The 27,214-nt window shown below is 48.1% G+C and overlaps 2 protein-coding genes across 3 annotated transcripts in view; both read right to left on the minus strand.

The window, feature by feature from the left end:
* Nucleotides 1-536: 536 nt before the first annotated feature.
* Nucleotides 537-18,274, minus strand: TEX33 (testis expressed 33). 2 transcript variants are annotated; one of them, XM_010860552.1, is made up of 6 exons: nucleotides 18,194-18,274; nucleotides 16,049-16,108; nucleotides 12,541-12,992; nucleotides 10,372-10,516; nucleotides 938-1,048; nucleotides 590-743 (listed from the first exon to the last, which is right to left on the minus strand). In XM_010860552.1, the coding sequence occupies exons 2-6, from the start codon at nucleotides 16,068-16,070 to the stop codon at nucleotides 655-657; spliced, it is 819 nt and encodes a 272-aa protein (XP_010858854.1). In that variant the 5' UTR covers nucleotides 16,071-16,108; nucleotides 18,194-18,274; the 3' UTR covers nucleotides 590-654. The 2 variants fall into 2 exon arrangements, with proteins under 2 accessions (XP_010858852.1, XP_010858854.1); XM_010860550.1 differs by lacking the exons at nucleotides 938-1,048; nucleotides 18,194-18,274 and having other exon boundaries at nucleotides 537-743; nucleotides 16,049-16,370.
* Nucleotides 18,275-20,218: 1,944 nt separating this feature from the next.
* TST (thiosulfate sulfurtransferase (rhodanese)) overlaps nucleotides 20,219-27,214 on the minus strand; it is a 7,807-nt gene continuing 811 nt past the window's right edge. Inside the window, exons 2-3 of the mRNA XM_010860553.1 lie at nucleotides 26,061-26,676; nucleotides 20,219-20,686 (exon numbers count right to left, since the gene is read on the minus strand). Of these exons, the coding sequence (XP_010858855.1) occupies nucleotides 20,388-20,686; nucleotides 26,061-26,676 (915 nt within the window). The 3' untranslated portion in view covers nucleotides 20,219-20,387. The remainder of the gene's footprint in view (nucleotides 20,687-26,060; nucleotides 26,677-27,214) is intronic.

Raw genomic sequence — 27,214 nt, forward strand, 5'->3', positions numbered from 1 at the left:
AGATCTGTCTGCTCTGCACGTTTCTCTCACAAGAGGAGCAAGGAAGGCTCCCAAGCTTTCCAAGTAGAGAAAAGAATTTCCCAGAATGCTCCACACACCCGCACCTTTTCTTGCATCTCATTGGCCCAAGTTGAATCACATGCCCCTTTCTGAACCAATCACTTTGTGTGTAGAAGGAAGGGTTAGAATTTCTGAAGACCAATCAAAATTACCCCTGGATTGGAGGAGGCGTGGCCAGTTCCTCTGAAGTCCATTGGATCTTGGGGAAGGAACCGATTTTTGGAAATAATTGGGGTTGTGCTATGGAGGCCGTGCAGTAAGATCCAGCAGGGGTCCCCTATAGGAGCCCTTCGCCCCGGGCGAGGCACCCCGGGCTTGAGCAGAGTTCCATTCTGCTCTCACATCCTTTCCTGGAATTCTGAGGGAAACGTGTCTGTGTGTGTGTCCCCAGGAGGAAAGGCTGGGGTTGGGTGAGGAGGGAACGGTAGTTTGGACTGTTAGGGCTTCTGTCCTTTCTCAGTAGGTTTCTCCAGCACTATGCATTGCCCTCTCCCGCAACCTGAAGAGAGGAGCCAAGCAGAGACAAAGGTTCGGATGTGTGCCTTTCTTTATTAGCACTTTCTCTGAGCAGAGGGCACCTCTCCTGGGTTGCATCTACTTTGAGTTCTTGTTTTTGCTCTTTTCTTTCTCATCCAGTGCTTTCTGCAAGTTCATGTTCATCGCATTTTTCTGGTGCCACCGTCCTGCAGAGCGGAGAGAAGGAGCCAGCGCAAATCACCAAGAGGACCTCTGGAGTGTGCAGGTACCAGTGGCAACCCATATGTCTTCCGGGCCCACCCCAGGGCTCTAGCTGCTGTTGTGGTTTCTTTCAGGACCTTAGGCCAACACACCCTACCCAGGGAGCTCCCTCCTCTCCCAACCCCAGCTTCCCACCTACCCAGATCATCCGTCTTCCTGCCATGCCAGTGCTCTAAGTCCCTCACCGATTTCTCAATCACCTCGGGGGTGTAGGAAGCCTTCATGAGGCTTTTCGTCTCCTGTGGGGCCCCTATGGAAGCCCATGAAGAAAAGAAGCCCCAAGTCAACAGAGGTCAAGTACTGCAGGGTTCATATTTGGGTGTCAGTTTCCCCTGTGGATCATGGGTTGTGGAAGGGCAGAGGTTAGGAAGGGTTAGGCAGAGGAAGGCTGGCCTGGACTCAAACCCGAGGGCCATCATTTATGGACACTATGGCCTCAGATAAGATTTTAATCTCTCAGAGCTTTGACCTCTTGATCTGTTCAAAAGAACAAAATGTTCTCACAATTGGGAAGATTACATTCCTTGGAGCAGCTGGCATGTGGCAGTTGGTACCTATATTTTCATTTAGGTCTGTGTGTTAAGTTAAAACACACACAAGGAAATAGTTACCATGATCAAAAGTCAGAAAAATCATCAGAGGACCAAATTCCAAAAGACACAAAGATTTGAATGATCAGTTACAGAATATAAAATTATTGTCATTCAGTGTGTAAAGTTGTGAAAAAGAGAATAAAAACATAAGCAAAGAATAAAAAACTACCCATAAAGAACAGACAGGTTAGTAAAAGAAGCAAATGGAATTTCAGAAATAAAATATAATAGTTGAAAGGTAATGGGTTCAATCCCTAGGTCAGGAAGATCTCCTGAAGGAGGGCATGGCAACCCACTCCAGTATTCTTGCCTGAAGAATCCAACTGGACAGAGAAGCCTGGTGGGCTACAGTTCCTAGGGTCGCAAAGAGTCAGACACAACTGAAGAGACTGAGCATGCACACACAATGGATGGAAAATAAAATAAAAAGAAAGGTGATGATGGATGGTAAGAGGCCTGGGATTTGCTTCAGAATTATCTGGGGTGGGAATGAATGGGTGGGTGAGGAAAATGATGAAACAAGATTAGTTGTGTATGGATAATTAGTGAAGCTGGATGGTAAGTGCAATATCTGCTTATTAAACTCTTCTCTACTTTTCTTTAAGTTTGAAAATTGACATCATAACTTTTAAAAACAAATTCAATGGACAGGTAAAAGAGCTAATTAGATACAGATGAGAAAAAATGGTAACCTAGTAGATAATATCTAAAGAAATTAAGTAGAATGCAGCATAGAGGGGGGGGAAATAAAGATGTGGAAAATAAAAAACTGTTAAATAAAGAGTAAATGAGAAGGCCTAACATATGTCTAATTGTAGTTCTAAAGGAGAGAGTGGAGAAAACAGGGAGAGACAATATTTGGAAAGATAGTGGCTGGAATTTTTTCAGAATTTATGAAATACATGAATCCTTAGATTCAAGAATCACAATTCCCCAGTCAGTTTAAGCAAAAAGAATTCCTTACCTAGGTACAATCAAGTAAAATTTAGAATACCAGAGACAAAGAAATCTTAGAAATAGCCACAGAGAAAAGACAGATTATGAGAATAATAATGAGTTTAAATAACCATCCAAGTGAGGAGGAAATAAATTAGCATCATCAAAGTGCTGACAAAAAGAAATCAACGATTTCGAACTGTTTACAATAACTCTTCCAAGAATAGGATAAAATAAAAATCTTTCTGAGCTTAAAATTTACCAACAACAGGGATTTCCTGGCCAGTCCAGTGGTTAAGACTCTGTGCTCCCAATTCAGGGGACACAGGTTTGATCCCTACTTGGGGAACTGAGATCCCATAGGCCACACAGCTTAGCAAAAAAAAAAAAAAATACCAACGACAGAATCTCACCCCAAAAATCTTCTAAACAACATAATTCAGAAAGAAAAAATAATCCCAGAAGGAAAAAATCTGAGGTAAAAGAAGGGATGGTAGGCAAAGATATTGGAAATCTTGAATAAATCTAAATACACATCAATTATAACAACAGTACCAATGTTGAATACGTGGAGCAAAATAATGACTTGTGACAGTTAAGTATTTTTGAAGATTTAGCAGGTGCTAAGCACAGACAGTTTCATTCAAAGCTTTACAGAACTTCCTCACTGAATTTTCCCAACAACGCTAAGAAGTGTGGTTATTACCCCCATTTTGCTGTTGAAGTCACTGAAGCACAGAAAGGTTAAGTCACTTGTTTAAAGTCATGCAGCTGGGAAGTGAAAGATGGAGGACTCAAACGCGGACCCTGTGGCTCCAAAATCCACAGCTTAAACTACTTTGCTTATGTAGAGTAAAAAACCTGTAAAATAATCACACGTTAGCTGATATTGGAGGGGTGGCAAGAATAAAGGTGAAGCATTCTAACACCTTTATATTGTTCAGAAAAGCTGAAATACCTTGATTAACTTTAGAATTTGCTAACTATGCATGTAAAAATGTCAAAGATAGGAAATTCACTGGCGGTCCAATGGTTAGGACTGAGCTTCCACGGTAAGGGAACTAAGATCCTGCAAGCCACACAGTTCGGCCAGAAAGAAGAAAACTCAAGGATAAGCACTGAGAGAATAGGAAGAATAAGGACAAAAATTAGATTGGGCGAAAAAAAGAAAGCTCACTCAAATCCAAAACAAGGGAAAGAGAAAAAAAGCAGCATAGAAAAATTAGGTCAAACAGAAAGTACAAAATAAGACCATAAAAATAAATCCAAATCTATCAGTAATTAAAATAAATATAAATGGAGTAGACCAGCTGTTTAAAAAACAGATGATCAGGCTATAGATGTTTTAAGATATATATTATTTAAAGCACATTTAAAGCAAAAGGACACAAAGAGAAAATAAACATGGAAATACAGAAAAGGATTAATAATCACAAAATCACAAAGCAATCTAGTCACATGACATTAATATTGGATAAAATAGACTGTAAAGCAAAAGCACTGTAAGAGATAAAAGTAACTGCAGTTCATTCCGGTGACATAATAATTCTAAACTAGCTGCCCTGGAATAATCACGAAATTGGTAAAGCAAATCTGACAGAACTACAAAGAGCAATCGACAAGGCTGCTATCATAGGGGAAGACTTGAAGGTACATCTTTTAGTAATTAATAGATACAGAATCCTGAATTCAAACTATTTTCAAATATATATTGATTATCTATAAAAATTGACCATCTGCCAGATTATAAAGCTCCTCATTTGAAAGGACTGCATCATTACAGGTCGTGTTCTCTAATGATGATGCTATTGAGAAAGAAATCCACTTTTTTAAAAAGTGATTTTTATGGTGTTTAGTATTTATCGATTTAAATGTTTACAGAACACAATGTTAAGTCAGAGACTTGGACTGAATCCCTAAGGCTAGTAGAGATCAGATAACAGACTGAGCTGTGAAATAACTCCTGGGGTCACTTGGGGAGCTTGACACATTGCCTGAAAGTTTGGGGTGCACTAAGGCTTGGAACAAGAGGCATTGGCCCCAGATAAGAATGCACCAGGCATAATAACTCAAGTGCAAGGATGTACATGCATGTGTTTCCGTGAACCAGATGTGAGCTAGTGGAGAGAGGACCAGCCTGGAGCCATTTTCAATCCTGCCTCTAATCTGGTCCTCCTCACTGATTCTTCTGCTTCTAGTCCTGCCCTTCTGGGTTCTGTCCTGTAACACTACAGCCAGATGGATCCTTGGAAACAGAAGTCACTCCTTAGTACAAAATCCTACAGTGGTTCCAGTAAAAGGGCCAGGAAGAGTCTATGTCCTTAGCATGGCCCCTGTGCCTGACTGCTCTTCCCCTGCAATCCACAGGCTGAGCCCCACTCCTTCTGGTCTGTACTCAAATGTCTCCTGCCCAAGAGGTCTGACACTATAGAGAAAAGCAAAGGGATTGTTAACAAGAGTCAAACAGGGACTTCCTGCCGGTCAAGTGATTAGGACTCAGCACTTTCACAGCCATGAGCCAAAAACATCAAAAAAATGGGTCAAACAAAAGTGAGATGAGGCAGCTGGGAGAAATACAGGAGAGGCTTCCAAGGGCCCTGTAAAGCCACCCACTGACCCAGGAGGCGGCACACAACTAGTTATTATTATTCTTTATATTCTACACAAAGACTTTATACACTCTTCTCCATGACAGCCTTTACAATTAAAAAAAAAATAATGCATCTGTTGTTTTATCGCTATGTCTAACTCTTTTGTTATCCACGTGGACTATAGCCCGCCAGCCTCCTCTGTCCTTGGGATTTCCCAGGCAAGGAGTGGGTAGCCATGCCCTTCTCCAAGGGATCTTCCTAACCCAGGGATTGAACCCTCGACTCCTGTGTTGGCAGGTGGATTCTTTACCCCTGAGCCACCCAGGAAGCCTGATAATGCATCTATACTAATTTAAATGTAGGTATACAAGTTTGATTTAATATTTAAAAATCAGTTACTATAATTTACCACATCAACAGATCAAAGGAAAAAATCATATGATCATCTAAGTAACAGCTGTATGACTTCCCTGGTGGTCCAGAGGTGAAGACTCTGTGCTCCCACTGTGGGGGTCATGGGTTCCAACCCTGGTCGGGGAACTAAGATGTTGTGAGATGCAGCCAAAAATAGAAAAACTTTATGGGGCTTCCCTGGTGGTTCAGTGGTTAGGACTCCACCCTGCCGAGGGTCTGGGTGGGGAACTCATCCATGCAAGCTGAGCAGTACAGTCAAAAAAACTAAACAAAAACAGCTGTAGAAATAGTTAATACAACTCAGCACTCATGCACGACTTTTTAAAAAATTAAAGTGCTAGCTAACTAGGAATAAATGGAGCCCTCAATCTGATAAAAGGTACCTTCAAATTCCTTTTAAAATATTGGATTTAATAGTAAAATGTTAGACTCAAGAAGCAGAGAGGGATACCTGCTTATTTGCACCATTGTCCCAGATAAACCAGCTGGGACAGATGGTACAAAGATGGAATAGAGCCTCATGGGTAATAATGTGAACTCTGGTCCCAGGCTGCCAAAGTTTAACCCCAACTCTGACTGTTCCTAGATGTGTGGCCTTAAGCAAGTTATTTAAGCAAGTGGCCTTAAGCAAGTCATTTTTTCTGTCTTAAAAAGGTGGCAGGGGCAGATTATAGCAATACTGCCTAAGGTTCTTATGAAAATTAAAATGTATATAAAGTACTTAGAGCAGTGCCTGGCTCATGTTACATGCTACACATAAATAGAGCCATTGTTATTATTAAAAATAAGAAGCCCCAAAGAATCTACAAACAAATTATTGGAATAGGTGAATTGAGTAAGCCCTCTGGATATAAGATTAATGTACAAAAATTAAAATTGCTTCTGTGTATATAAGCAGCAAAGTTAGAAAAAAAAATCACATTTTTAAAAAGATACTATTTGCAATAAGCAGCAAAAAGTAGATAAATAAAAGATTTTTCAAAGCAAGTCTAACAAAAAGTTGTGTAATCTTTGTAGAAAAAAAATTTTTTAAGTGTTACTGACACATTTTGAAGGTAGATTTAAATTAATGGGATTGTAGACCATACTCATGGATTGGAAAATTCATTGTCAGAAAACTGACAACTGCCCCTAAATTGAGCTGTAGATTCAATGTATCAATACTTTCAATCAAAATGCCAACAGGATTTTTCATGGATATTGACAAGCTGATTTAGAATTTATATGAAGAGCAAAGAGCCTAGAATAAGCTATGACATTAGCTATTCCTGCTGGTGGTGGTGAAGGAGTGGGGAGTGAAGACAGCCCAACCAGTTATCAGGCCACTTATAATACCCTGATAATTAAAAGTGTAATATTTGACCAGTGGACAGAATAGAGAGCCTGGAAACTGATCCATGCACATAAAGAAACTTGATGGAGACCAGTTGTACCACTGCAGGTCACTGGGGGCCAAAGATGAGATAATTCAGTAAAAGGTACTGAGAAAATTGGATTTTCACACCAAGGAGAAATTAACAATGAATCCTTGCTTCACACTGAAAACAGAAATCAACTCCACATGGATTAAAGACTTAAGTGTGAAAACCAAAACTATATAAAAGATTATCTTTATGACTCAGCATGGCATAGGATTTCTTCAAGCCACTCCTCCTGGACCCTTCTCTATTTCAGTAAATAACAATCTCATCCTTTAAGTTGTTCAGGTCAAAAACCATGACATCAACCTTTATTCCCTCTCATGTACCCAAATCCATTGGTTAGTATATTGTGTTTGCCCTGCCTTACACAAATCGCCAGGCTCCTCCTGCATCAGATCACCTTCACCACTCCCTCCCTGTGCCGCCATATTGCACGATGTGTGTGTGTGCTCAGTCGTGTCCGACTCTTTGTGATCCCATGGACTGAAGCCCATCAGGCTGCTCTGTCTATGGGATTTCCCAGGCAAGAATACTGGAGTGGGTTGCCATTTCCTCCTCCAGGGGATCTTCCCACCCCAGATATCAAACCGGCATGTCCTAAATCTCCTGTGTTGGTAGGCAGGTTCTTTACCACTTGAGCCACCTGGGAAACCCATTCTTGCACAGTGGTACCTATCAGAGTCATAAAATGCAGCAGCCCTGCTCTCTAGACCAAGCCCCCATCATTTACCCCACCTGGATTTTTGCAGGCACCTCCTTGCTGGTCTCCCTGTTTCTATCCCAGCTCCCTGTGTTCTCAACACAGCAACTGGAATGATCCTTTAATCTAAGTCAATGCCATTCTCTGCTTAAGACCCTCCCTTGGCTCCTCATCTCACTAAGAGAAAAGACCCTCCTGCGGCCTTCCCCACCTAGCCTGCTTCTTCCCTCCCACTCCTGTCCAGCCACAGGCGCCTCCTCAGCCTGGAGCAGCAAATGCCAAGACCAACCTGGGCGGATGGAGGGGGATGGATGGGTGAGGCACGCTGTCCGTCTGCTTTCTGCTGGGTGCAGAAAGCAACGCCCTAATTTGTAAGCCCTTGCCAGTTTCTGGAGTTGACCCTTGAACAGTATGGGTTTGAAATACACAGGTCCACCTATATGTGTATTTTTTTTTTTCAATAAATATAGTACCTGCATTTTCCTTCTATAGATCTTTGAAAATTAACTAGGTGTAGGGGAAGTTTGTGTTTGGTTATGGGTCACCATACATGGAAACAAAAGAACTAGGATTTGAGTCCTGATTCTGTTTCAACTATCTCAGCATCCTCCCTTGGGTGAGTCATTTATCAATTCCTTTGTTTTGGGGGCAGAGATAGTAGTACTTGGATTGTTGACTGTGTGCTGGGGGTACTGGTAGAGCAGTGGTTGACACCCTGACTCTTCTGTGTTCAAAGGTCAATTGTAGGACTATGGCCAATTGTAAGATAGCTTATGAAATCAACAATTTGGTAAAATTTAATCATCACCTTTTAGAAGCTGATGCAAGCTAGTTTGCACTGGCTCCATGGGTTTGTTTGCTCCCTCGGCGCAATTGTGTTTCTCAGACTGGCTGAAGTGTGCATGTGCATGTTAGTCGCTCAGTCATGTCCGACTCTTTGTGGTCCCATGGACTGAAGTTGGCCAGGCTCCTCTGTTCATGGAACTTTCCAGACAAAAATACTGTAGTAGGTTGTCATTCATTCCCTTCTCCAAGGGCTCTTCCCAACCCAAGGTCTCCTGCATTGCAGGCAGATTCCTTTCCATGTGACCACCAGGGAAGCCCTGGGTAAAGTATACACAGATGCTTTTTATATCATTCTTTTAAAGGTATGTAGAGAGACTTCCCTGGTGGCTCAGACTGTAAAGCGTCTGCCTGCAATGTGGGAGACCTGGGTTTGATCCCTGGGTCGGGAAGATCTGGAGAAGGAAATAGCAACCCACTCCAGTATTCTTGCTTGGAAAATCCCATGGACAGAGGAGCCTGGTAGGCTACAGTCCATGGGGTCACAGAGTCAGATACGACTGCGTGACTTCACTTCACTTCAGACATCACCATACATAAAATTATTGAGCGATAATTGTAATGGAAGACCGACTCCCAAGACTCAGAAAGGGACAATCTGAGGCTGTATTCTCTCTTCGCTCCCCAAGCACTACCCTTTCTTCAGGCTCAAAGGAAAACTCAGAACGTTTTCCAGTGGTTGTCTGGTTCCTTGGGTGATGAGGATCTGAGCCAGGTAGGGGGTTGCCAGGCCCTGAGGACACTGAGAAGGCATAGAGTAAGGAGGGAGGAAAGAAGGGGGCCAGAAAGACTTGATATTTTGCAATGAGGCCAAACTGGAATGTGGGGACAGAGAGACGCTGCTCCTTGCTCACTGACGACCCCCATCCGAGCAATCAGTTAGACCCCTGGGAACAGGGTCATATTTTGGGAGGTGACCAAGTACTGGGAAAAGACTCTGGGGCTTTGCAGGTGGAAGAAAAACCTGGATTTGAGTTTCAGATCCACCTTGTATGACCAAGAAGCCCTGGGGAAATTGTTTCCCATGAGCCTGTGAGATGGATCTAGGGGTACTCCTCTGACAAATAGGACCTCAGAGGCCCACAGGACTTGCTGCAGATGTCTTGGCCTCCGACCCACACTTTGCCCCAGAGGTGCCCCTGCTGGGATCTGGGAAAGAAAAATACTGGCCTGTCAGATAGTAAGCTGGTTCCTCATAAAATCCTGTTATGTTATAAGCCCCATTGTACCAAGAAAGTACATAAAGAAGGACCGTAAAAAAGGCTGAGTGATGAAGAATTGATGCTTTCAAATTGTGGTGCTGGAGAAGACTCTTAAAGAGTCTCTTGAACTGCAAGATGATCAAATCAGTCAGTCCTAAAGGAAATCAACCCTGGATAGTCATTGGCAAGATTATTGGTGAAGCTGAATCTCCAATACTTTGGCCACCTAACGGAAAGAACTGATTCATTGGAAAAGACTGTGATTCTGGGAAAGATTGAAGGCAAAAGGAGAAGGGGGAGGCAGAGGATGAGATGAGTAGATAGCATCACTGATGCAATGGATATGAATTTGAGCAAACTCTGAAAGACAGCGGAGGACAGAGGAGTTTGGCATGCTGCAGTCCATGGGGTCGCAAAGAGTTGAACATGACTTAGCAACTGAACAACAACAACCAAGAAAGTTGGCTGAGGCTCAGAGAGTTAAGGATCCTGCCTGAGGCCATACCCATTGGCTAAGCTGAACTTTGAACCCAGGAAGGCTGATACTGTCCCTGTAATCAAAGTAGGCCAGACCAGAGATGCACTGGCCTCCTCTTGGCAGATTAGGACACCAGAGGTACAGGGGGGAGGTACGGCTGACTGCCAACTGGGAGGGACCATCTGCTCTGTGAGGACAGACTTGCCAGGGGACTGGACATTCCCAGCACTTGGCACAAAGCCTGGCATACAGAGGGCCCTTGGTGGCTGTGAAATGAGAGTCCCTGGGGATGTATCCTCGGGTCTTAGATTCCTCTGGGGATCCAGGTCCTTCCTGACCCAATAACTTGAAGGCTGTGGGTTTTCCTAGCCCATACCCTTGTCTTTCGGCCTGACCTTGAAACAAGTTTGACCGCATGTTGTAGCCCAGATCATAGTAGTCTGAAAAGATGGAGGTAATTTCCGTGGGGCTCTGGATCCTGCTGGGCCATGAGCTTGTCCTCTTCTGGCCCTCCAAGGCTTCCCCGATGGCCTTTCGAGCCTAAGTAGGAAGGGAAGGAGGGAGAGAGAAGACAAAAGGTAGGGAGGCAAAGTGAATCCCACATCTCCCCTCTAATTTCTCCTCCCTTGGAGCCTGCCCTCACCACTCCTCCCCACCCTAAGCCTGCAGCCTTCAACCAACCACAGTCCTGGGAGCTGGCATAGCTGGAACGCCCTCACCCTCCCATACCACCTCAGCTTTCACATGGGCCTCAGGCATCAAGGAAGAAAATGATCATGAAAACTTCTCCCTACACTGAACGTGTGAATGTGTCAGTTGCTCAGTCTTGTCCAACTCTTTGCGATCCCATGGACTATAGCCCACCAGGGTCCACTGTTCATGGGATTTTCCAGGCAAGAATACTGGAGTGGGTTGCCATTCCCTTCTCCAAGGGATCTTTCTGACCCAGGAATCGAACCCAGGTCTCCTGCATTGCAGGAGGATTCTTTACCGTGTGAGCTACCAGGGAAGCCCTATGGAACAGCAGCAGGGGACATCTTTATAAGGTGGTATTATTTCCACTATTTATAAAGAAGGAAACTGGACCTCAGGGCAGGGACTCAATCCAGCATACAGCTAGAGAAGGAAGCCTCCTACAATGGTAGGAGTGGTTGAGCCCAGGCCTAAGAGCCAGGAACTGGGTTTGGGTCCCAACTCTGCCATATACCAGCTGCTAATTTGGACAAGTTTTTGCTCCCTTCTGGGCCTCAGTTCCCCTACTCTTAAAATGAGGGTGGGGGCAGAACTGGGTGGTCTTTGAAGTAACTTCCAGTTCTGATATTTGCTGGCCTGATGACACTTGTGATCTGGGTCACAGCTGGATTCAAAACAAAACAAAACACAGATCTCTTGGTTTAAGCCCAAGACAACGATGGCCAAAGAGAGAAATGGCACGTTCCCTAGGCTAAGAAGGGCAGAGAGAGATAGAGACCGTACTGCCAACCTCAAGATGGGGGCAAGATCCTCCAAGTGGAGTGGGGGGTTTAGGATTTTGACCTCCCAGACTAACAGGAGCAAGGGTCCCCCACCTTAAGATGATAAAGTAGAAAGGGACCCACCCATAGCCTTTCTGACCCTAGCTCTTCTACTTGTTCTGTGTGACCCCAGGCAGATCACTTCACCTCTCTGAGCTCCAGATTTATCATCTGTTAAAAAAGATGGTGAAGGACAGTGGAGCCTGGTGTGCTGCAGTCCATGGGGTCTAAAAGAGTTGGACATGACTTAGCCACTGAACAATAGCAAAAAAAAGAAACAATGACTAGTGCCTGGCCTGCTGTACAATGTGTCCGTTATGAGGGTTGAGAAGGTGACTTTGAAAATGTTTCAAAATGCCTCAAAATATCTCTGTTTGACTAGAAGTGGCAGGTAGGCAGGTGAGCTTTCTCTCAACTTTCAATTGATCAGCACTGAGTTCCTGCAATGATGTATCAAGTGGGGGGAAAGGGCCAGCATCGATTGGTGATGTCTGCCGTGAATTCAGGCTCTGTTATTTGCCAGCCTGATCTAGTCAGCCTCACTTGACAGATGTAGAGACTGGGTTCAGAGAGGAAAAGTAGCTATACAAAGTCTCCCAGGATTCAGGGGCAGAACCAGGATTCAAACTTAAATCTTCTGATTCCCAGTCAATCCTGTCCCCTTGAGGAGACTTAAGTTAAAAGCATCTAATTCTAACATAAATCTTGTAAGTGCAAAATCATTACAGACCAGGGCTTCAGAATCTGCCAGACAGTTTGGATCCCGTTTAACTTGGGTTAATTTACTTAAGCCTGCTAAAGCTTGGGCTTCTAATCTGTAAAATGAGGATTATTATAGTACCTCCCTCACTGGGAAAATTGAACGGTTAGATGTGAATACTAAACAGTGCACAGTGCCTGGCCCATAGCAAGTGTGCAGTAAACACTACTCTCTGATGATATTATTACAGGGACTCTGTACTCAAGAGCAACTTCCTTAGGGGTCCTCATTGCCCATCTCCATGCTTGACCCTCCTGCCACCCTTAGCTTCCTGTGCCCCGTTCTGACACCTGCTCTTCGGAGACCAGCTGGTCCACCACGTTGCTCCCAAACTTGTGACGAATGTTGTTGGGAATGCTGCTGCCGCTCTGGCCTTGGGCCCCAGCGTTGGGGTCTTCCTTCGGCGCCTGGCACGGCTGAGCCCCTTCTCGTAAGGAAGCCCTGCTCTCCCTCGAGGAGGGTCTGAAGCTCCCTTTCTTCAGGGATTCCGGGTCTGAGTCCCTCCAGAGGGATCCCCGGCTGACAGCTGAAGGGGGTGGAGGCGGGATCTCCTCCAGGGAGGCCCGCCCCAGGGAGCTGCTTCCGGGGCTGTCTCCTCGGTACAGGGATGGCTTCACGGAGACCGGGGCCTGGTACTTGAGCTTGGAGGTATCCAAAGGGCTATGGGCAGCTCTCCAGGGGTCCGTGTCCTGCTGGCCTTCCTTGTTGTTGTTCGGATGGGCCCTGGTCAGAGTGGTTGTACCTGAAAAGGGAAGAGACAGGAAAGGAAGGAGAGGAGACAGACAGATGCAGAAAGTGGAGGGTAGGAAAACGATGATGGGAATGGGGAGGGGGAATAGACAGACAACCCAGAGTAGAAAAAAAAGATGGTATGGGGTGTTGTGGGGGGGCACGGGTAGGACGGAAAGAAGTCCCGGGAGACAGAAGTATGGGTGAGAAATCAGGAGAGAGACCAAGAGAGTGGGTAGTAGCCTGAAAAGTGTCCCACTGGACAAGGCAGCCCTCACTGTTTTTGACCACAGGGGTTGCAGCCCCAGCCTGACCAGCCTTGAGGCTAGCTGTGTGACCTTCAGAAAAGGAGGTGACCTCTCTGTGCTTAGTGAACTGACTCCATTTGGTTAGTTCCTTACTGCACCTTGAACCTCTTCCATCCACTACCCCCGACCCCCAACAATCCAGTGAGCAACTGTGAAAGCTGGCAGAGGGTGTCTTTCAGCTTGGCCAAATCACACAGCTAGAAAGTACTAGAGCTGGGTTGGCCAGCTTTTGTCCCCAGTTAGAGCTGCTTCCCAACCCCACTTCTCTCCCCTGTTCTCCAGCTCATGGAATAGTGTCACCCCAGCCACTTCCGGGCTCTCACACCCCATCTCTCCCCTTCCCTGTCCCCATCCCCACTCCTGCCCTGACTTCCAGTTCCCGGGAATTTCCTGCCCCAAGCCCGCAGGTCTGCTCATTCTCTTCCCTGATCCCTGGCTCCAGCCAAACTGCCACTCCTTCCCCACCACACCTCATGATGTCCAGCCTCCCAGCCTTTGCTCAGACTGGTTCTGCTACCTGGAAGTCCAGCTCCTCCTTTCTCCTGAGTCAAAATCCTCCAGGTTCTTCCCAACTCAGCCCCACAAGGACACTGACACCCACCCCAAGCTGGTGGAGCCAGTGCCTCCTTTTTAACTCCACAACTCTGTTCCCAGCACGCTCCATGCATCTCTCTGGGTTTTCCCCTCTGACCATCCTTGTAAGATTCAAACCCTGTTATTTTCTCTCCCTGATCGGGGAGGGGAGTCATGGTAGTGGGTCCACAGGTGAGTCGGTCCTGGGCCTCCCCTCAGCACCCACCAGAACCCTGTGCATCAGAGATTGCTGGTGGCTCCCATCGGTGAGGGAGTGAATGAGTAGATGGCTGCAGGGGAGTCAGACCCAGGTCACCCTGCAGCTCATCAATTCTGAAATGTCCTTTCTTCTCACGTTAGCATCCTTGACATCCGGCTGCATCTGACGATCAATGCGCTCTGGTCTAACCAGCAATATTTTCTTTCTTAATGACCAGTAACTAAGTAACAGTTCACCTTACAACCCCCTAAACAGTGACTTACAACACATTTTATATAGCATTTTACACGTGGTATATAATAAACACCTTCATCCTGGGCAAAATACAGAAGGCAGGTCTGTCTCTGCCCCCTCCCCACATACAGCCACCCCCATAATCTTCAGTCTCAGGTGGTAGCTGTCCCTCCACAATGTTTTGGATGAATCCTCTAGTACTCCTGAAAGATACACAGCCCTGTGGGCTCAGGAGGAGCCCTGCCCTGAGCTGGGCTTCCATCTCCCCACAAGCACAAGGCAGGGCCATGGTTGATCAGGCCGGTGCTGAGTGCTCTTACTGCTGTCTGCCTGCATTTTCTTGAGAAGGTTCACTGTCCCCATCCTGGAAGCCTTGTCCCCAGAGGCGCCCTTTTCTTGGCTGCCTGTTTGTTGGCCAAAACCACAAGACAGGAGGGAGGGAAGGCAGTTTGGTCTGGGGGAACAGGTTTCTCCTCTTTTGTGAAGACAACAAAAGGGCAAGAACAGGATACTCTGACTTCAGCTCCATGGGGGTAATGATGGTAGGGAGGAGAATAGTGAGAAGGAAGAGGGCAAGTCTCCAGGATCCATACTCCTGTTTCTCCCAGGCTGTGCTACTGCCTGCCTCCTCTAACACAGTTTATCTTAACTGCCTGCTCACCCTCCACGTGCCCTTTAGGGTTAGGAGAGCTGCAATGGCTGGGAACATATCTCCTGCCCCTGGCTCAGAAAGCCAATGTGTGTGTGTGTGCTCAGTCACTTCAGTCATGTCTGACCCTATGGACAGTAGCCCACCAGGCTCCTTTGTCCATGGGATTCTCCAGGCAAGAATACTGGAGTGGATTGCCATGCCCTCCTCCAGGGGACCTTCCAGAGCCAGGGATTGAACTCACATCTCTTGCATCTCCTGCATTGCAGATGGATTCTTTATGCACAGAGTCACCTGGGAAGCCCAGCCAAATAAATGAATAAAAAAAAAATATATTGCAAATAATTCCCTGGCACTCCAGTGGTTAGGACTCCACACTCTCATTGCTGAGGGTGCAGGTTCGATTTCTGGTCGGGGAACTAAGACCCCCACAAGTTGTGTGGTGGAGCCAGGAAAAAAAAAAAAAAGGAACAATAATGTAGTGATTAAAGCAGGATCCTAGTTCCTCCTCAAGGGATATCTTTGAGTTTTTCTGTAGGAAATAAGGTCTCCACCCTGGTGGAGGATGAAAACTTCAGAATGGAGCACAAGATTCCTAGAGCACCACTCTGTTACCTCACTACTACCCAATCAGAAAGAAGTCACACACCTTACAGCCTTCACCCCAAAGCCTATAAAATCTTCTGCCTGAAAACCATTGAGGAGTTCAGGGGTTTTGAGCGTGAGCCACCCATTTTCCTTGCTTGGCCCTGTAAGGAACTTTTTTCTGCTCCAAACTCTGATGTTTTAGTTTATATGGCCTCACTGTGCCATGGGCACATGAACTTGTGTTTGGTTACAAGAGGGGACACTAAGGTGGGGTCATAATCCCCAAGACCAGGCAGATGGGAGGGGATCAGCAATCCTCTGTGCCCTTCCTCTTCCTTCTGTCTTCAGATAGAAGCCTCAAGGAAGTCGGGGCCACACAGCAGGTCTAGAGGCCAAAGCAAGACTAAGAGGGGGAGAGGTTGGTCCTTGCTGTCCTCAGGGGGTCCCTCCAGAGGCCCTGCATGTGCATTCAGCATGTCCCTGCTTGCCCATCCTACCTGGTCGGTGGCCCAGCTCCATCGGCTCTTGCTGTGGAACAGGTAATTCCAAGCTTAGTCCTGCAGACAAAGAAACACACAGGGTCATCTCAAATGACAAGACTCCGTAAACAAAGATGAATGGAGGGCTGAACAGGGAGGCCTGTGGCCGTCTGCCCAGCCCCTGACCGGAGGGCTCTCTGTGCTGCCTCCATGGCTCTCTGGCACCAAGGAGCCCCCTGCTCCATCCACCCATCACCCCTGGCACTGGACCTGCTTCCTGGACCCTGGCAGGCTGGATCACCCCATCTCCAGTGCCTCTTTCTCAAGGAACCTGGGGTTCCTCTTCCTCCTTTGCAATCTTTTTCTTCTATTTCCTCCCCCATCTGTACCACCCAACCCTCTCTAGGGGCCCCCAGCAGGCCCCTAGCTGGGAGGTGCATTGCTCCAAGCCCTCCATCCTGGATACTACTTGCCTTCTGCAAATAGGATTTTGTCTATTTTCGCTAACTGGTCATTCAAAGAGAGGAACCAGCTTGGCCAACATGGAGGAGAGCCAAGAGCAGGAATCGACTCTGGGATAATCTCTGTCTTTCTTCCAAAGAACAGGCCTTTGGGTCAAATTTGAGGGCCAGCACTGGCATCTTAAAAGCCTCTGCAGCTTTCAGGTTTATATTCCTTTCTTCTAAGTGAATTTTTTTCTTTATTCATATTCTCTTATTCTTTTGCATGTGTTTTTAAAGGACTTTTGTGAAATTTGTAATATGAATAGGATAAAATGATTTAGGATAAATGGTATCTAAGTGGTAAGTATCTTTTAATAAGGAAAACATAGAAGCATTAAGTCAGAGCTGGAAAGGGTCTTTGAGATTAGTTAATCCAATCCCTTTATTTTACTGATAAATAAACTGAGACTCAGAGGGTGTGATTTGTCAGGTCACCCAGCGAATTGGTCTTTGCCAATAAACTCAGAGAGGTTAAGAACCAGATGAATTGTATTCTCTTGAAAAATCACCCCAAACAAAACACCCTATTAATTTTGACTTAATTGTTTGGTGACTGTGCAGCTTCTGGTATGACTCTTTAACAATCCTTAGCCCCCTGGTATTCATACACTGTGTTTCCCCTCAACTCTTGAGTCTGGGCTGGACCTAGTGACTTGCTTCCTTTAAAAAAAAAAATTATTTCTTTTTTGGCTGTGTCGGGTCTCATGGCATCATGCGAAATCTTGCGTTGTAGCAAATGGACTCTAGTTGTGGCTCGCAGGCTTAGTTGCTCTAAGGCATGTGGTATCTTAGTTCCCCAACCAGGGATTGAGGTTATGTCCCCTGTGCTGCAAGGCAGATTCTTAACCACTGAACCACCAGAGAAGTCCTGGAAAGGATGCTTGTCATCAGAAGCTAGACGGTGGGCTGAGGTGGACTGTGACTTCTGTCTTGTTCACAATCTCTCTGACTCTTCCTGGCTCTTCTTGTGCTGATGGAAGCAGCTTCTGTGTTATGAGCTGCCTTCTGGAGAGGCCCCCATGGCAAAGAACCGAGGGCCTGTGGCCACCAGCTCAAGAAGACCTGTGACTCTCAGTTCAACAATCTGACATGATGAGTCTTACCTTGGGCATGGTCACAGAAAGAGGTCCTTCACTAACTGTCCTTTGAGATGAGACAGAAGCCCTGGCCAATACTTTGATCACCGTCTGTGAGAGATCCTGAGACAGATGGCCCACTGAAGCTAATCTGTATTCCTGACCCACAGAAACTATGAGGTAATAAATGTTGTCTTAAGTCACTCAGTTTGGGGGTGATTTGTCATACAGCAGGAGATGACAAATGCATCTCATGTGTTAAGCATTCCTCCATCTAGGTGACTAGCCTCTTTTCACGAGGACTCAGTGAGGTGTTTGAAGAAAGTGTTAACTCACCCTCTTTCACAATTGGAGAAACTGAGGCTCAGAAAAGAAATAGGACCTCTCGCAGGTGGTGCTGAAACCAAGCCCCACTTCTGTCTCCTCTGAGTTCTCTTTCTGCTCCTGTCCCTGTTTCCCATCTCCAGCTACCCCCCGCCCCTGATATGCCCACTGGAACTCCCCATCAGCTCCAGTGACACCCCCAGTCCAGAGTGGCCTGGACTGGTTTTAACAGAAGTATAGGCTCACTGCCAGTTTCTGACCTGGAGAGAAAGATCCCAAGAGACGTTGGTCAAGGAGGGAGGGAAAGTAGATCCCTTGCAGTCTGGGAGCTCCACTCACAAGCAGCTCTGCATAGAGAGAAAGAAGATGAAGCCCCGTGTCCTGGCAGACTCCTGGCCCACTTCAGGGTCCCTGCCTCACCTGTCCACTCTCTCTCATAACGTCAGAAAACATGTGAACTGCCCTGGTGTGTGCCGAGGCCCAGGAGTGCAGATCTGTGCTGCACAACTGCTGCTGGAGACCAGTGGATAGTTGCTGGGGAGCAGCCCACCCCCGTCCATTGGAGTTGCCATGGTGATCACTATACACAGGGCTCTGTTACCTCAGAGGGCTGATAAGCCCACCCTGGGGAACAGAGGCCAAGGAGAGCCAGTACAGAGAGGGCAGCAGGGGCTTTCAGACATTGCTCACTCTCTCATTCACTCAAAATGTCCCAAGTATTCACCCTGGGTTTGGTTGCATGCTAGGCACAGAGGGCTCAGATGCCATAGAGTATGAAAGACATTCTTGGGATTACAAATTTGTTAAGAAGAGAGGGTAATTAGTTTTATCTAGGGAAAATGAGGTGGGGCTCACAGAAGGGCCATTTGAGCTGGGTCTTGACATATGCGTAGGAGTTTAACAGAAGAGACTAGACTATTAAAGGCCCAGGTGTGATTTTGAGCATAAATTAGGTTAAGGGGAGTGGGGAGGGAAAGGAAAGATGTACCTGGAGCTGTCTGAGCTGGTTTCAAAGGGATGAGGGATCAGAGCAAAATGAGAGCAGGGGTGGAACTGCAAGGATCTACTCTCTTCCCCTTAAACCCCAAGGTTACTTCCTTCTCTTGCAGCTTTCTTATTTCCCGCTGCCAGAGTTCTGAGACCTTCTCCCAGGGACTGAATCTGTTTCTCTGGTCCCTCCCCTCAATCACGCCTCTAAAGGTCTTATTCTGAGCCAGGAAAGACACCCAAGGTAGAGACCACCTTCCTTTGGCCCACCTACTTTTTTAAAATTTTTCTTTATAATATGATATAATTTATCATGTGGTGTTAGTTTCAGGTGTACTGCAAAGTGATTCAGTTATACATATATTTATTCTTTTTTCCGATTCCTTTCCCATATAGGTTATTAAAGAATATTGAGTAGAGTTCCCTGTGCTTACAAGTCCTTGTTAATTACCTATTTTATATTAAGAAGTCAGTATATGTTAATTCCAAACTCCTAATTTGTTCCTCCCTCCCTCACCCCCAACCTTTCCCCTTTGGTAACCATAAATTTGTTTTCAAAGACTGTGAGTCTGTTTTTGTTTTATAAGCAAGTTCACTTGTATTATCTTTTCAGATTCCACATGTAAGTGATATCATGCGATGTTTATCTTTCTCTGACTTACCTCACTTAGTATGATAATCTCTAGGCCCTCCATGTTGCTACAAATGGCATTATTTCATTCTTTTTTATGGCTGAGTAATATTCCATTGGATATATAATATGTACCACATCTTTTGTATCCATTCATCTATTGATGGACATTTAGGTTACTTCAATGTCTTGCTTATTGTAAAGCATGCTGCAGTGAACATTGGGTTCATTGAGCATCATCTGATCATCACCATTTCTGAAAGGCCCCAGGACCTGTGGGACACCTCTCTGAACACTCATTTCAAGTGGAAGACCAGTTGTCTTCTCTTCTACCCTCTCTGAACACTCATTTCAAGTGGAGGACCAGTTGTCTTCTCTTCTACCCTCTCCTCCCAGAGGGCTGGACCCACAGCACGAAGGGGTGGCCCCAGAAAGCCTGGGTCTCACCCTCTTTCTGGCTTACTGATGCCCTTTCCAGGTAAGGGCCTGGTGTGCTCCATCTGACAGGCATCAACAGGCAACTTCTTTTGCCAAAACTAAATAATAAAGTGGTATCCCCAATGTGGGGGCTGCTGTGAAGTTTCCTTCCTTGGTAGGTTCTAAGGAATTTGAAAGAGAAGGAAGTACAGGGCAAGGACGGAACCAAGGAGAAAGAGGCAGACACAGATACTTGAAAAGGCCAAGTTTATTCCAGTGTTGTTGGGGAAAGGAGCACTCTACACATTAATTCTAAAAACTTGTCCATTTCCTTGGCTGAGGAGGCAAAGATTAGCTGCAGGCCACGCTGGATCACTCTACCAGCAGGAGTAGTGGGCAAGGGGAGAAGAGGCCACCACTCAGGCCTTCCCACCCTTCCCCTGGGACACCCGGGTCTCCGGGGGGGCCCGGTGGAACCACTCAAACCAGGAGCCATCGTAGATGGCCACATCGGGCTTGCCACAGAGGTAAGCAGCCAGGGCAATGTGGCAGGCAGTGACACCCTTCCGGCATGTGGCGATGAGGGGCTTTGTGAGGTCCACCTTCTTGGCCTCGAACATGGCACGGAGCTCCTCTGGGCTCTTTTCAAAGCCATCCTCCGTTAGGAAGTTCATGAAAGGCATGTTGACCGAGCCTCGGATGTGGCCCGAGTCCAGTCCTGGGCAAAGGCAGAGGACAGGACAGGGTTAGGAGCAGCACAGGGGGTGGGGCGAGTGGACCTGGAGGTCAGAATCAACCATGGTTATGAGGACAGAGAGCTTTGCAAACAAACAATAATGTCCTTGCCTTTCTCAGAGCTCAGTTTATTCCAGTCCTGGCTACATCCAATGCTCACGACCACCACCCCCACCCCCCATCAAATCTACCTGATATGTTCTACCTGCTTGAGAGGACAGGCTCTACCATCTACTAACCTTTACCTTAGGCAAATTGCTTCACCTCTCTGAGCCTCAGTTTTCTCATATGTCAAATGGGCTCAGTGTTACATTCCTATATTATAGGGCTGTGGAGAAGAGTAAATGGGACGAGGAATGCAAATGCTATGGGGAGTACTAATTGCTAAGAACATTGGGTGAAGGGGAGACACAGACCATGCTCTCAGGGAGATTACAGTCTAGCAAGGAAAATAGAGGTTAAATACATAACCAGGATTCACTAAATATAACGTCGCTCTATTTTACAGATGAGTACACTGAGGCTTGACAAAGTGAAAAGACTAGCCTGAGGCAACACAGCAAGGTAAAGGCAGAGCCAGGATTGTGCCGAGTCCCCTGGTTTTCTTGTTAAGCCCACAATGTGTAAAGAGCCTGTGATCCGTTATTAGACGGAAGTTCAAATCCCAGGGGTGACACCCTTCCGGCATGTGTCAAATCCCAGGGGTGACCTTAAGCAGAGGAGAGGCCCCACCTCTGTGAGCCTCAGTGTCCCCATGGGTAATGTGGGAAGGACTGCTGTAAAGGGTAAAGCACCGACTACCTCAATCGGCCCACCACCCTCAGGTACTGCGGCTTCTCCATCACTTCCCCACCTACCCTGGGGGGCACGTGAGAGTGAGGGCCCTGTGGTTCCTGGAGGACCTTCCTAGCAACCCTGAGAGGCTTTGACAGAAGCAGAATGGGGTTTTAGGCTAGCTCCAGGGTCTATTCCAGAAACTTCTCTACACCTAGTTAGGCCCCTCGGCCAAGTCTGGGCTTCAGAATAGCCATCATGTGGGGCAAATGGAACCGGGCCATGGCTGAGCTGGTGCCATGTGCAAGGCCAAGGCCAAGGCCAAGGTCCAGCCTCCAGCATGGCCCTGGTCACTCCTATTCCTCAAGTGCCCCACACCGTGGCAGACTGGAGTGCCCACTGGGAGTGGGGCCTCCTTGTGTCCCACAGTTCCTGCTTAACCCAGACTGTGGGGCAGGACCAGGTGGGCAGCAGTGTGAGAGAGAGATCTGATCAGGGTAACCAGGGCACATCCTGGGGCAGTGTGAAGGCAGCTGTGCCCTGTATGTCTGAGCCTCAGTTTTCCACCTGGGAAATGGGGAGATAACCACACCTATCTCACAGGCTTGTGGGGAAGTCAGCTTCAGCAGATAAAAGCCCTTAACAACCTGGGCACCCAGGAGGTGGGCAATCATGCCAACAGTGTCCCATTCTCCTCACCTCAAGGCCTAAGAGAATTTGAAATTCGTTGGCCCAGTCAAGAGTTCCTTTGATTGACTATAGAGGTCCTGACTTATTAGAGTGATTTATGGGTTGAGTATTCTTGCCTGGGAAATTCCAAGGACAGAGGAGCCTGGAGGGCTACAGTAAATGGGGTTGCAAAGAGTCACGACTGAGCGACTAACACTTTATTCCTGTTGTGATTTCATCCTTTTGTCTGGAAATTTTGATCTGAGATCTGATGTGAACTGACCCTACCGATGAGGAACAATTGGTCTGTTGGCTTCAAGGGTGTTCTTTTCCAAGAAACCAACTTAAAGTGTCTCAGAGAGCTCCCTGGTAGCCTAGTGGTTAGGATTCTGGGCTTTAATTGCTGGGGCCCTGGTCAGGGAACTGAAATCCCATGCAGACACAAAAGAAAAAAGGTTCAGTACCCAGGCAGTGGGCTGGATGAAGTGCATTAAAAAACACCAGCATTTATTGAGTCCTGAACGCTGTTTTGTTTCTTTCCACCCATCCCTGATGAAACAGCTTTATTGTTTTTTTCTAATTACAGAAAAGGCACCTCTTCTGAGTGAAAAAGTGGTGGTAGTAGGGGTGGAGGGGGTGTTCTGTAGACCCTGACCCCCCACCCTGGGCAAGCCTCAGGAGTTGGAGGCCCTCCCTTTCGGCCAGCCAGTGCTCAGGGCCTGTCCGAGGAATTTAAATGAGCAGAAACTGGCCGCCTGCGTAGGGGGAGGGCTGGGATGAACTTGGCCGGAGAACCTGGGAGACCAGCCAACTAGGGAAAAGGCACCTTGCACCCAGGGGCAAGGACTCCTGCTGTTCCTCCAGGCCCAGCATCAGCTGCAGGCTTGTGGCTGTCCTCTCCCCAGCCACCATGCCAAACCTCTGGCATTAGGCACCCCGATGGCTTACCTGAAGAACTTTTCCTCTGTCCACACATTACTATACAGATGGGTCTCCTGGCACTAATGGGGGGCCCAGGCTCAGAGAGGTGAGGTAACTTGCCCCATGACACACAGCACAGGTGTGATGTGCACTCAGGTGTGTCCGACCTCAAAGCCTGTGTACTCTGACTACCCTGAGCCTTCCTAAAAGAGCGGCCGAGGCAGGCTGAGATGACCTCTCGTGATGACCAGTTCAGAGGTCTGGGATTTGGTTTTCCAACTTTGGCCAAGAAGATGGTGGTCGAGTTGGCAAGTTAGCATCCCACAGGTCACTGATAGGTGTGGGCTTTCAAGGCCAAGAAAACCTGAGTAGCTCTTTCTTGCTTTCCTCCTAAAGATACCAAGGAACCCAGTGCAGGCAGCCCCCAGCCCTTCCTGCTGGGAGTCAACTTGGCACCTCCTACCCCTTCCTACCCCAGTCTGCAGCCCTGGGAAGACACACAGGCAGAAATCACATGACCCCATGAAGCAATATGAAGCAATGCTTGGGAGCTGTGACCACCCCATGCTTGTTGACACAGCAGTGGCCTTGGGAAATAACCCCACTTTGATCCTGTGACTGGGATCGAGTTTTGGCCTCAGTGTCTTGCTGCAGAAGTTTCTGCTTCCTCTCCCTACCTGCAAAGTGGGACCACTTGGAACCCCCATCTGCCTCCCCTGCTTGGCTGCTGTAGTTGCCCAGGGGAGAATGTATATAAAGGGTCCTGGAAATAACAGTAAGCATTAAGGGGTCAATATTCTCCCTCTTGACCCTCATGGACCCCACTTCCAAGCAGATGGGAGGAAAAGAGAATAAGGTTTATAAAGATACTGAGCTGGATCAACTCCCACCTCCCACCTTTCCCTAAGGCTCCTCCTATAAGGTGAGCGATGGTGTTCAATATGAGGGTTCAGAGGTGAAGGGAGAGGCCTGAGGCCACACCTAGGTCCCACACAAGGATGTAAACTCAGGTCTGTCTGACTCACTTTTCTCCTCTTACTAACAGGACCAAAGGCACTGGGAGCACATAACTGAGGCCAGGTGGGAGGTTGCTTGCCTGAAATGGGCAGAAAGTGGCTATGGGGTTTCTAAGGCCCTGCTTCCAGCTCCTCTTGGGGATCATTCCTTCCAGGGACACCCAGGGCCTGCCACCCATACTCCCCTGGGTATTATATCTGGGTGGCTGAGCCCACGGGGTGCCTTCCTGATCCCATGAGCTCAGCGGAGCCTCCTGTGCCTAATATCTTGTATAGGAGGCCAGCAAACCCTCTTAGGCTTTACAGACAGCTCCAGGCTTTGTACTGTTCTTCATCCTTCTCAAAGTAGCTTTCTAGCCATTGCTGTGTTTAATAAATACATAGCCAGGGGGGTAGGGCTGGCATTACTCTTTTCATTTTATAAGGGAACTCAGAGAGGCTGAGCAATGAACTGATTGAGGTCCCAGTATAAAGGAGGATCAGGATTCAAACTGGGGCCTGTGCTCCCTGGTCTCCAGATGGGAACTGGAGGGGAGAAGCTGGCTACAAGAGAGGAGCCAGGGACTTTAGAATCAGGGGCTTGCAGGAGGTCCTACCTGCAGCAGCTGGCTTTTCCCCCCTCTCTGAGACTTAATTTCCTCATTTCTAAAATGGGAGAACAGAGGCCGAATCTGGCATCTCTACGACCTCTGCTCATTTATTCTGTTTGCTTCAGGGCAAGCTGGAGGATAGCTAGAGAAACAATTTCACCTCTCCTCCCTGCAGTGGCATCTCAAGTGCCAAGGAGTGGAAGGTGACTTGAACCAAGGCCAGGAGGGAGCTGCAGGAGCTGGTGCCAGGAGCTAAACAAACTTGAATCTTCAACTTCAGACCTTCATAGAGCAAGCCAGTCAGGAAAAACACAGTCCTGGAGAAAGCCATGGCGGGGAGGGCAGAGTCCTGTGCCTTCCTAGTTCTGCTTCCAACTACCCAAGTGGCCTTGACCCACCCCTTCCTCTGTGTACCACAGCCTCCCCTCTGACTGGAGAGGTGACCTTTCATACCCTCCAGTTCTAAGAGTGTTGGAATGGCTTTCACAATGCTCTCCACAGAGGCACAGAAAGGAAGAGACTTTTCAACAAGTTAGTCCAAATGTCGCACAGGAGGTGGATTCCACAGAGGTTTCCTGAGGACAGTGCTGCAGCCCCCCCGGGGCCATCCCGTATCCTGAGAGCAGTGAGGTCCGAGCCACCAGAGGTGTCCAGGAGAGGTGATGGCAAGACCTCTGTGGTCCTGTTAGGAGGTTCTAGAATGCAGTTCTGAGATTCTCCCCACCCCAACTTCCACCAGTGTAGAACCCTCCCTCTTTGTCTGCAGAAGGGGACTCATGAGCCATATACTTGGAGATGCCTAGCAAAGGGGCTCCCTGCTGGCCCCAGGAGGTGAGGGTGGAGCAGGATGGTGGTGCACCCTGGTTTGAAACTAGGCAGCACTGGGTTCAAATCTGGACTCTGCCACTGAGCTGAGCAAGCAACCTAAGGAAAGTCAGGGGGTCTAGGAGAGCTGCAGGAGGGAGGGGGTGCTGGGGAATAGCACTGTTCATGTTGCTAAGAACTTCTGAAGAACTTGAGGGGTCCTGAGGAGACTTCTGTACAGTGATGCTTGTGTGGCTCATGGACGCTATTGAGCATGTTGGGGAGCTAGTGAGTGGGCATGGATGTGCGTGGATATGTTGTCAGTTACCTACTGATGCCACTCCACACAGATGCTCGGTTGTACCTTAAGTATGTGGCTACGGGAAAGCATGTGTATGTTCCCCTGCATCATAGCTGGAAAAACCTTTAGGTTGGGCTCTCCCCTTTCATTTTACAGATGGAAAGACTGAGGCCCTCCTGGGGGCTGCTGAGGGCAAAACCTGGAGAGGGTCCCAGACATCCTACTCCCCATCTCTCCATAAGCATTGCTCCCCAGGGACCATCCCCCCACGGGGACACCTACCTACTGCATCTGGCTCCGGCTGTGTGCCCAGGTACCGCCCCTGGGCCCGTGAATCCACCAGCTGAAACCTCTTTGATTCGAGGTTCTCCAGCACCTGCTCGTAGGTCTTGAGCAGGGAGCGGTTCAGCGTGGCTTTGAAGATGGCTGGCTCTGGGCGTGAGGGCTCAGATGTCACCGGGTGGCCCTCCTTCAGCCAGTTCCTGAAGCCACCATTGAGCACGGACACGGTGCGGTGGCCAAACACACGGAACATCCACCAGACCCGCGGCGCATAGAAGCTGCCCAGGTCGTCACCATCGTACACCACCACATGCGTGTCGTTGCTGATGCCCAGGCTGCCAACGTAGTCGGCGAAGCCCGCCTCGCTGGGCAGCATCACCTCGTAAGGCGAGGCCTTGTCCCGACACTCCTCTATGTCAAAAAAGGAGGCGCCGGGCACATGGCGCTCCAGGTATTCCTTGCGGGCCTCGCGGGTGCCCGGCGAGTACCAGGACGCATCCAGCACCCGAAGGCCAGGGCCCACCTTACCAGCCCGGACGGACTCCGCCAGCCACTTGGTGGAGACCAGCGCCCGGTAGAGCACCTGATGAACCATGGTGTCAGCTCTCCGTGTCACCTGGCGCGGGTGGGAACCAGGAAAGAGATCGGCGTGAGGACTGTTCGTGCAGTGGGCTGCGGCCTGGAAGGAGGAGCTTTCTCCCCACTGCACTTCCCCAGGGGTGTCGTGTTTATGGCAACCCGGCAGGGTTGAGGTGTGCAGTGGGTTTGGTTTGCAGATTCCCTAGGGAAAGCCTGCTTCCGCCGCTCCCTGCGGCCCCCGCCCGCGCAGAAGTGGGTGGAGCGAGAGGGCTGGGGATAGCGGAGCTGGCTGAGAGCGTGTCCGGCCCTAGAAGCTACTATACTCTCCCTCAGGATCCTCCTGGAGTAGCGAAAAGATGTCCAAGATGGGAGGAGAATGCATCTTGGGCTTAGAGACCCCTTCCTGGGAGCGTAGGGGAGTGGGCACATGGAAAACTGTCCGCTGGAGGCCCGCAGCTGCCCTCACCCGCGTCTCTCGCCTTGCAAACCTTCCTGCAGTCTCTCAGCAACCTGGGGTCGCCCGCCTCCTAAATGCCCGCGTCCGGCCCAGCCTGGTGTCCTCTGCCCGAGTTGGG

The sequence above is a fragment of the Bison bison genome, unplaced genomic scaffold (genome assembly GCF_000754665.1).
Source record: "Bison bison bison isolate TAMUID 2011002044 unplaced genomic scaffold, Bison_UMD1.0 scf7180017864468, whole genome shotgun sequence".
NCBI classification, from domain to species: domain Eukaryota; kingdom Metazoa; phylum Chordata; class Mammalia; order Artiodactyla; family Bovidae; genus Bison; species Bison bison.

Excerpts from the sequence above, each read along its gene's own strand:
- TEX33 (XM_010860550.1), bottom strand. The coding sequence starts at position 16,283 with ATGGGTGGATGGAGCAGGGGGCTCCTTGGTGCCAGAGAGCCATGGAGG. Across the intron at positions 10,517-12,540 it reads AGCTGGTCTCCGAAGAGCAG|GCTCGAAAGGCCATCGGGGA; the intron begins GTGTCAGAACGG and ends CTTCCTACTTAG. Across the intron at positions 744-10,371 it reads GCGGTCAAACTTGTTTCAAG|GACGGTGGCACCAGAAAAAT; the intron begins GTCAGGCCGAAA and ends TCCGCTCTGCAG.